The sequence below is a fragment of the Corvus hawaiiensis genome, chromosome 7 (assembly GCF_020740725.1).
Source record: "Corvus hawaiiensis isolate bCorHaw1 chromosome 7, bCorHaw1.pri.cur, whole genome shotgun sequence".
NCBI lineage: Eukaryota > Metazoa > Chordata > Aves > Passeriformes > Corvidae > Corvus > Corvus hawaiiensis.
Genome location: NC_063219.1, coordinates 21,971,495 through 21,981,972, shown reverse-complemented (window position 1 = coordinate 21,981,972; position 10,478 = coordinate 21,971,495). Strand labels below are relative to the sequence as shown.

The 10,478-nt window shown below is 36.6% G+C and overlaps 1 protein-coding gene across 4 annotated transcripts in view; it reads right to left on the bottom strand.

Annotated features, from left to right (window-relative positions):
• Positions 1-4,178: 4,178 nt before the first annotated feature.
• Positions 4,179-10,478, bottom strand: part of TTC21B (tetratricopeptide repeat domain 21B) — a 34,678-nt gene continuing 28,378 nt past the window's right edge. For 3 of the 4 annotated variants that reach the window (XM_048309525.1, XM_048309527.1, XM_048309528.1), the window contains 3 exons: positions 7,855-7,975; positions 5,490-5,557; positions 4,179-4,528 (listed from right to left, as the gene is read on the bottom strand). In XM_048309525.1, the coding sequence (XP_048165482.1) occupies positions 4,451-4,528; positions 5,490-5,557; positions 7,855-7,975 (267 nt within the window). In that variant the 3' untranslated portion in view covers positions 4,179-4,450. Of the gene's footprint in view, positions 4,529-5,489; positions 5,558-7,850; positions 7,976-10,478 lie in introns of all 4 variants that reach the window. The other variant, XM_048309526.1, reaches the window with a different exon arrangement.

Genomic DNA, 10,478 nt, shown 5'->3' with positions numbered 1-10,478 from the left:
GCGCGCGGCCGGCCCCGCGCCTGCGCCCGCGCGCCCGCGCCCCGCCCTCACCTGGCGCCCAGGTGCGCGAGGCGGCCGGCGGCGGCAGCGGGGGCGCGCCCGGGGAGCCGCTGCGCCCATCCCGCGCCCGCCCCGCGCCACGGGGCTCTGGCACCGGCACAGAGCGCGCAGCCAGCGCCGCACGGCCGAGCTAGGGCGGCACGGCAGCGGCGGCGGGGCTTGCTTCAACCACCCAAGTGTTACGGCGTGCAACACGGGGTTGACCAAGCACGCCCAGCTCACATGGTTGGGAATCGGAACACAAAATCCCTCTGAGGTGAGATCACAGACTGGGACAAGGGACATCACACTGAGCTCCCTCTCTTCACAATGCAGTTTTCCAGAGAGATAGATACAAAATCACTTTTCTACACAAGCATGGTTTAATGTGGGGGAGAAGAAACCCAAAAGTAGTATTTGCACTCCCGTAACAGAGTGTAGAGTCTCCCCTTCTTCCTACTCTCAAATAATAGCAGCACAATCAAGCGTCTCACCCCAGCACTGCAAAATTTCTTTCTTTGAGCTCCTGAACCACAGGTACCTAAAGGCACTCAGCAAGTACAAGGGGAGTTGGCAGTAGTTACACTGATTTGTGTCACAACAGTGCCGAAAATGGAGATACTAGTTCTTTTAGCAATTAATATTGCTCAGGAACACTTAATAAGATTTCGACCAAAATCTCTCACACTTCATATATCCTGTTATTTCTAGGATGTTAAAATCCTTCCTTATGACTTTGACAGCTGATGCTTAAACTGTACTAAGCACTACATCCCCTGAGACAGGCACAGCCAGTGTTCAACTTCTGTAGCACAAAATTCAAGTGAGGCAAATTTCTAGTGTGGACTTGAACAGTATCAAAAAACATCCCACTTCCAAACAAGACTTAGACCATTCACATAGCTTCTCCTTTAGCAAGCACCGTCACATAATTAGCAACAACTTTCAGCAGAGACAAAAGCATGAGATTTTTGCAGTAATGGTCCAATTATCAACACTTTATGGCAGGTCAATGTTGCAAAAACCACAGAGTTCTAATTTTATTGCAAGATGAAGCAAGAGGTAAAGCCAGAGAGCAAATGAAGCTAGACAGCAAAATCACTGTTGAGATCTTTGAAAAGTGACAGTCATAAGGTGATGGAGAAGTACTTGCTACTGAAGTATTTCCTAAAGCTCTTTTCCTATTTTTTCCCTGTTAAGCATTTATGTGGAATACATTATTGAGTTATCATCAACTTCTAAAGAGCCAGAACCTACTGCTACTATTGAGACTTCACTGAAACATCACCTTTCAAAGATAAGTAATTCAGAAAATCTTCAGCAAATTGTCTAAAATTACAAGCTCTGTTTAAAGTATGTTTATAAAATTACTCATCTAATGAATAAAAAGATTAAAGTTTCGGTTACTAAACCAGAGCTGCCTGATTTTAGGGAGTCTGCAGCCTTTCTAAAAATTACTATAGTCATATTTGAGAAATTATTTGCAATAGTCAAACCTAGTCCAGAAACGGGGGAAAACCCCTTACAATTCCTTCTACTCTATTTTTGGTAAGAGTCTTACTAGGTTAGTTATTTTTAGCTATTTATACTAATTATTTTTGCCTAATGGTACTCCCTAGTCCATCTTTCTAGCATAGGTACAAATCTGAAAAATCCGGTAGCAAATTAAAACAGAAAATATTATTTAGTACAGTGTTACCAAAAATTGTCCATTTCCTCTAGAAGATATTCTGGGCATTCTGTACCAGCAGATGAAAGGGGGTCAAGAGAGAAGAGGAAGAGACACCTATGGCTTATGTTGCTATAGCTACAAGATGCTTAGATTTTCAGTTTCAGTGAATGAATCAATAGAAACCGCAGCCTCACTCCCCTCTTTTATTCATCAAAGGCAAAACTGGAAGATGGGTTGCTAAGCAACATCACACTGAAGAGTGCAGGGCTTTGAAATTAGCATTACTGACTCCCCTCCATTGCAGAAGTCTCTTCCATTCAAACCCATTTATTAAGGAGCTAAAACCCCCCACCAAACTTCAAAACATGCATTTTTAAAGTAAGAAACAGTAAAAGCAGAAAGGAATAACACCAAACCATTTCTTCTGCAGAGAAAGCAGAAAATGAGCACAGGAAAACTTAAATTGGCTTATATAAACCAAAAAGGATATGGAAAGGGCATTTATTTCTTCTTAGATTACATTAAAGCAAGATTTTTTTCTGAAAGACTACTTAGAGCCTTTTTTTTAAATTGAAATCTAAATATGTGTCTCATTTGTACTCTTAAAGACCTCATCTATAAAAAGACACCAGTGTCTAGATATGCTCAAGATGGCTAATGAGAATTCAGAAATCTTACCTGCATGGTGTACAACAAGCTCTTCATCAGAAGTTAGCCACAAAAAGCCTAAAGTCTCAGTTCAATTTCTGTCAGCTAATTTCTGTATCTTACCATTGTCATGACTTAATCTGTCACATCCATCTTATGAAAGGCTAATGTCCATCATATGAGAAAAACAAATCAGATGCAGATGTCTTGGCTTTTTTGAAAACATCTTGCACCTATTTTTATTCTAAACTTCAGCTGTTATTCCTATGCTCTCCAGGAAGTAACACCACATCGATCCTGCATGAATAAGGCTGTGTACAAAGAAATGCTGTTTTACTAGAAACTGCCTCAATAAGTACTTGGTTTTTAATAGTGAAAAAACCCCAACAAAGAGCATAATTTAAGAATTTATAGCCTACTGACCCCCACAGCCCACCTGTCAGAGTCCCCCCCAGCCTCAGCACTTTCCAGATCCTTCCATGTTCCTCATTCCACTCCCATACCATCAGTTCTTCCCTAGTATACTAAATCTTCCTCCTCTGAGGTCTATCATGCTGCAAAACCTACATGCAAAAACCAGGGGGCTTGTATTGTGCCTGGTACGGTCATGTACACACTGACTGACAGCGCTCGAACAGAAGGGACAAAGCAACACCGTATGTTTCAAGGATCCCTAGGGAAGAAGACGCCACTTATTTGAGTCTCAATTCTAATATTCACACAAATCTTGTAGAAGTGTTAAGAGTCCTGAGATGCATCTATTCATTTTAGTTTAGCTGACCAACAGCTAAGTTACTGGAATGCAGGACCAAACAACCACCAGCAGGCAGCATCATTGTCCAAGTGATGCACCTCAGTGTATTCAGGAAACAAGGCTAAAAAGTTACCTATGATACAGCACCCAGTTATTGATAAGCAAGATTACATACAACTGTAAATAGGCTCCCTTTTGTAGCCTTAACATTGAGTTGTCCTAAAAAGAAACCCAAAAATCAAACTGAAAGTGACTTTACACAATGTAAACAGGAAAAGCTTAAAAACTCAAATTGCTTATAAAATATAGAAACTTAATCAGTACCATTAAGAATTCGCTTTTCATGCCAAAACATTACTTTTCTAGTAAGACACATACAACAAGCACTGTTTGAAAACCAAATACAGCAGTACAACAGTGTTTTTTCAAACATTCTGCATCAGTGAAAAGAAACCTGATCTTTCTCCTTCCCTTCACTCATTCATGACACACTACTACTCCCCTAAAGATTCACAGATATATTCTGAGACAAGCTTCAGAATCCCTTGTAATAAGAGCTATTTTTCTAAAAAGATGTTTTATAGAGATTAAACGAGTGCCAATTCCTGCAAATATGACTCTATTGTCTATACACACAATGTTGAAAGACTAAACACTACAAATTAAGAACATTTCTCTTTGTGGAAATCTGACAGGTGGATAATAGCATGAGCAGAAAGCAAATTCTGTGTAAAACCTGTATGATCTATGAAAGTCTTAACTGAATATCCACATAGGATCTAAATTTCAACTGTTACATTTTCATTTTAGAATGTAAATTTAATTAAGAACAATGCAGAGCTGTTTTCAAGATTTTTAAAAAAATTAAGCATTCCTTTAATATATGTAGAAATAAAACACCCTCATAATTTAGAAATACACCTGTACTAATAAAGATTACATTGTAATTACGAAGTAGTGGTTTTCACAAACTGAAATCCAGCATCTTAACAATGCACCTCCACTAGATAAGACACGTTGTTGTTTTAGTGTTATTCCAAATAAACACAACAGAATACTGAGTTATATGTTTAAAACATTTTTATACGGCCAATAACACTTTGTTAGGATGACACTTTACATAACACACATGGGAGCGGTATTCTTTCCTGAATGAGAACAAATACAATTTCTTTCAGCGTTGCACATTTTTCTTAAAAATAATCCAGATCTCTAATATAGTAAAATTCACCATTTCCACAGTACTTTTTTGCTGACATGGTCTGTCACTGCAGTATTTCATTCATAGTTTCCAAAGACTGATTAACAAAAGTCCATGAGTCATACAAAAAACAAATTCAGTTTCTTAAAGATGCACGGGCCTTGTCCAGTATTTCCTTCCTGATCTTTGGATAGTCTGGATGTGCTTTAAGGACCTGTCAAAAGACAATACAACTCAAAAGTTCTGAGTTGGTAATCCCCCTCATCACTGAGCTTACACATTTTAAAACTAAAATAACAACATGACAAGTTTGTTTTACGAATGCACAAGTATTTAACTGTGGATAGAGACTACCATATATGCAAGTCAAAACCAGCTCTATCAAAGACACTTTGCTTCCTTTCCACTGTCCTTTCACCTTGGTGCAAAAGACATGGGGGTAAAGGGCTAAAGCCTCCAGGTGGCTTGAAATGCATGAATGAGAAGGGACCTCTGGAGACATTTCTGAGGTTTTAAGTATACTTTCTCTGCAACGATGAACTGCCTGCCTTTATGTTTGCACTCCCTTAGGCTCTTTCTTAGTATATTCTACCTACTTAGTCTTCCCTTCAATTCCCTCTTCTCTCTTATCCTTCCATTCATTTTGTCCTTTCTAGCTATCTTTATTTCTCCCAAAAAGAGTAAATTTAATTAATTTTATTATTTATACGAATAATTATTAATTCATAATGTTCCCTCTGCTTCTTTAATAGCAGCCCTTCCTCTTACTCTGCATCCACTATACTTATGTTTGGATCATACAAAGAAAATACTTCAAGTTACTTTCTAACAGTGTCTGCTGATACTAATATTTGATTTGATAAACTTTTCAGCTATACTTCTGTACGGATTCACCAAATTGCAACCACATGGCCAAAAGAAGGTGGTGCCATTTGAATATCCCTTCCCATATGATAGGCCAGTCACTTTTAACTCTTATTTATCTGGTTCCATGGAGCTCAAGACAGAGCAGATTATGAAGAGGATATTTAATTTAATCAAACTTATTAGATAGGGCACCTTTCTGACATTAAACTGTGTATTTCAGAAATTTAAACTCAACCAAAAAGAAGGGTCATTATGTAAAAGAATGTTGCTACAGGAGACAGACTATTAAACACATATACAAATTCTACCTTATGGCACACATCGATTGCATCAACATATCTCTTCCCTTTCAGGTAATTGAAAGCCAGCTTGTATCCTGTAATTAAAGGGGTGAGGGGAGAGGTGGAGAGGAAAGGCAACAATTTCAGTTTCTGTACTGAGAAACAAAAATATCACATTTGAATTTATTTTGGGTCACTGTGTGTTTCTAAAGTTAGCATGTTTTTTTTCTACTGTTCTCTCCTATACGCCTTGTAATGATCAAAATTTCTACTGAAAGTCACTTCAAGCAGTAAATAAAACTCCTTTACACGCTGATAGCTATGTCTGAATCAAAAGGAGACATTATTCTGGAGAGCATGTGCTACTAAAGAGAATAAATAATGGTTGCCTTCTTTCAATTACCATGGTATCCCACAGAGTTTCTCACTGTGGCCTACCATACACTGTCCCTCTGTAAAGGTAATTCCATCATTAAAGGACAAAAGTTAAAAAAAAAAAACGGTTAACAAACTAGGGAATTAAAATACTATTCAGTTCCACTGTCAGCAGACCACTGATATAAAAAGTCACATGGAATAGCTAAGTTGCACAGCAATATGCCAGGCTGATACTTTCAACCTAAGAGGTAAAGCTCAAGTATATTAGCCTGGACAGAGACTAGGCCTGAGAAAAAAAACCACTATAAGCATGCAATTTACAGAATTTGAAATTTTAAATCTTTCGTTTTTGAGCTTATCCTTACTAGCAAATACGGGATCTGATACCAGTTTGTATGGCTTTACTTGCCAGATGGAAATTTGTGCTGCTTTAACCATTTTTGTTCAAATGCATGACAATCCTCACAATGCTGTAATGCAAAACTAGAAACAAGTGCACAAAGTATCCTCAATATTATACTGTCTTTTGTATGCAAGATTATTTCACAGTTTAATTTCACTAAGGAACTCTCCTATCTCCATCAAAAGGTTTCATTATTTCTTGAATTACCACTCTCTAGAAGATTTCAAAATAAAAAGTCTTGATCTATGTTCTGTACAAACTCAAGAAATCACAACTCTTTACAATTAAAACTTCTTTCTAATACATTTTATTTGATTAACAACTGTAATGTTTTAGCAAAAACCACCATGGCTCAGTCTACAGGAATATCTAGTAAAAATTACTGCACCCAAACTCATACATAGATATCTAGAGATTTTTCCATTTAACCTAAGTCAGATTTCTATCAGTCATTTTTATTTCTATTTTGATATAAGCCTTCTTTTGGTTTGACCCTCCTAATTTTTTGACTCACAGTACATATGGTAACACTCAGTTTTGGTAATCCATTCATGTATGTGCATTTTCAGAACTGTGTTACAGAAGCAGGAGCTAACCCACAAACATTTAGTCCCATTAATAAAATTCTACTTTAATCTATGGATCATATTATATAAAACCATGAACCCAACCACTGCAGCATCCAGCAGTTACAGGTAAAGAAACAAAATGTTTGGCTCTTCATGTGCATGAAACAGTTAAAATATTTTTTTAAAAAACACTGGTTTTTCAGCTGATGCCAAAGGCTATCTCATCCTAACACTAAAAAAACCACAGGGCACAAAGAAAGACCATAGATTAAAGACTGGAAGTTGTATGTATTTCCAAGGGGCAATAAACACATCCCAAAACCTGGAATAGAACTTGTGTCAACCACCAGCCTTGGGACCTACGGACAGATTCTAGGTGTTTAGTAAGAAAATGGCATTTTATCCTATGCATCCTTTTCAAAAAGGGTTTCCTACATTTAAACAGTCTCAATATGTGACAATTTAGTGCAAATTTAAATTTATTATCCAAATTGAAACTTGACTAGTGCCTCAAGTTTTCAGTTGGCTATTTTTTTCAAGAGATATATTTAAAGACATTTAAAATAATTTATTTTTTAAATCCTAACTCATGTATATAAAACCTGATCCATACAGATAATTTGAATTTTGAATCAAAAATGAAATAATCAAATCAGTGACCTGCCACCATCATATATATTATTATAAAAGATTCTCTACTACAAACAGTATATAGCAGATTACTATAAATACACTATTAAAGTTAATGCTGTAGATACAGAGAAAGTTGTTCACAAATAGCCAACTAAAACTGTCTCATATCAAACCTTGTAGTAAAACAGTAAACAGAAACTTCTGAAGTATCCTAAAGCTGCTACCTCTTGCCATGGGGGCTTCCCAAGTGACTTTTCAGTACACCTTTAAACATTTGTGGTTTTTATGTGAGGAAAACCAGTGATACTTTATTTATATGGAAAATTAGAAGCAGTCTCTCCAGTAAAAGGTAGTTGTTTCATTCCTACCATAGTGCCCAAAATCATACTTTTAAGTTATATATACATGCCTACTGTTGGATTCGTCTGGTTTCCATATTTCCAGGCTATCTCGTAATTTATTGCTGCATCCTTATATGCTTGTTCCTTTTCCATTATGTATCCCATGTATTCATAAGCCTTGCAGCATGACTGCAAAATATAAATATTAATTTAGGTAAGCTTGCATATAATAATACTGACAACTTAATTGCTAAAATACTCCAAATCCATACAACTGGAAAGCACAAGGGATACTCATCCTAACTTTGATGACACAATAGTCTTGATTTAAAGCATCTGTATTACGAATGAGTTATACAGAATTATGCACTACTCCAGGTAAGGTACAGAGTTCATCAGAGAGGCCACTGCAATGACTCCTACAAAAATAAGATACCTCTCTCAGTTAATAATAATCCCATGCAGCTGCATTTCAAGTCTATCTGGAAAGTGGTGTACCTTCCACAAAAACTGGTTTTTTTTTTCTTAAGGAAGTATGTTCATAGCTTTGTTTTTGGAAATGGTTTAACATTATAATTTTCCAATTAAAGCTTAAAGACAGTCACAAGTAACCTAAAGAGAAAAAATCAACCATTAAGTATTTCATTTCTTATGAATGCAAGCAGCAAGTCACAAGCATCTGAAAAACAGATTCCAAAAAACTATTAAGCACTACTTGAAAATACTAGCCTTGCTTATATTATACATACATATAAATCCATCTAATTCCATAATAAAACTTCATACGAAAGATACAGTAATTCATACAGAAACGTTACATTTAGTACATAAAGCCGAAAAATAATTTCTAAAACCCCTAACTACCGGATACCGTTACCACGAGCAGTTTCTATTATCAGGCTGCCAATAGGTCGGATATTTTCAAGAGAAAAACATGCAAACATAAACAGCGCAAAGCAATACTGATATATAAATTACCTTCCATCTCTAAATTTACTATTTCCAATTAGGCTTTCAAAATCTACTGATGAAAAGCTTTCAAATCACAGCATAGTGAGATCAGTACGGGAATGCCTAAAAGTTGAGGATAAAAATATACTTCCTCTCTCATTTGTGATAAACAAAACAAAAAGTTAAAAATCAAGAGGAGTAACCAGTAAGAAGTCCCAATTTCACAGAAATAGTCTGCTCAGCAGGATCTCACTAACCAATCCTAGGTCCTTTAAAATCCAAAAAAGTCCTTATTAAATGACACTAGGCTTTTATGAAATTTTCACTCAACATATTTACTTAAATTGTACGTATATCTCATTCAATTCTGTTAAAAATAATCCTAAAAACTAACGAATCACAATAACGTGTTTTCTCAATCTAATCAAGTCTTCCAAATTGAAGAATACCACATAAAATATTGCCCTGTGAATTGACAAGATATGTTAAGATGTAAACTATTCAACATCTATTTGTAGAGCACAATTCCTGCTTACCAGCTTTGCATGCAAGTTGGAGAAAAGTCACTCTCTTTCCTGTGTGATTTTGCAAGGAACCAGATACACACACTTCCAATGTGCCATCCTCCTTGCTATAAGCAGAGCCTGTTTATCTAAATCTCTCATGGGCCTCAAACTTCTTAGAAGAAAACAGGCTATGTTTTTACACTTGGTAAATTCTGTAACAAACCACCATTCATGGTATATACCTGCTCAACTGACCATCTATTTCAAGCTAAGTCTTGTTTTGGGAGATGACTCATGTTTATCCTCCAGCTGTATAGATTTTGAAACCGAGCACATCCTATTTTAAAGAGGCCTCTCTGCAGAAGTACATAATACCATTATACCAAGAACTGTTGTAGCTGTGTCTCAATTTTATATTTAGAAATAAAAAGTGTTCAAAAAACATCTCTCTCTCAAGGAAGTTGCAAAAATGTGACCGAATAATGAACCTTACCTTCCATACTAATGAATTAATAAAAAAATATACAGCATTGGGCTCTTTTTTAAACCAAATCTGTGCTCTATAAACAGTACACTGAATCTGCAGCATACTGTGTATGGAAGACCAGCCTACTGGACTGCCTCACTTGAAGGAAAGCGAAGAGAGAAAAACATGATCAGCTTTTTGCTGATCAAAATGAAAAATAAGCACAGGCTGAGATCTGTGCTTGCTCCCATAGTCAAAGCAGGGTATTGTGCAGTTGGCCTGCCCAGGAACCCTGAGGTAAACAACACATTAGACCTTGTCCCCTGACAATCTACCAGTCAGTATTGCCACAGAAAAAGATTAGTAGCAGCATTAAAAATAATTATCCTGCACTGTAGCAGGCTTATGAACATAAATGTTTAAAAACATAAGAGATGAAGATACCATCTCAGTAAATGGAGCAAGTCTCCAAAATTTATACAGCCGCATCTTTCTTCATCAGTTTTGTGAGACTCAGTAAAATGCATCTCTGACATTTCATAAACACTCGAAGCTTTTAGAGTACCTCCAGCTAAAACTTGCATTAGTTGCAACAGAACACAAACAAAAATGACTAAGCAGCATTCACAGGTTTGTTTACAACCCTCCAGCGTGAAGTTGCTGGTTTCCTGTCTTGTTTTGGTCTACTTCTCCTTAGTAAGTGAAATACCAGGCAATTGAACAAATAAATACATTTTAAAATTCAGTTTCAGAGGAAAATGAAACATTT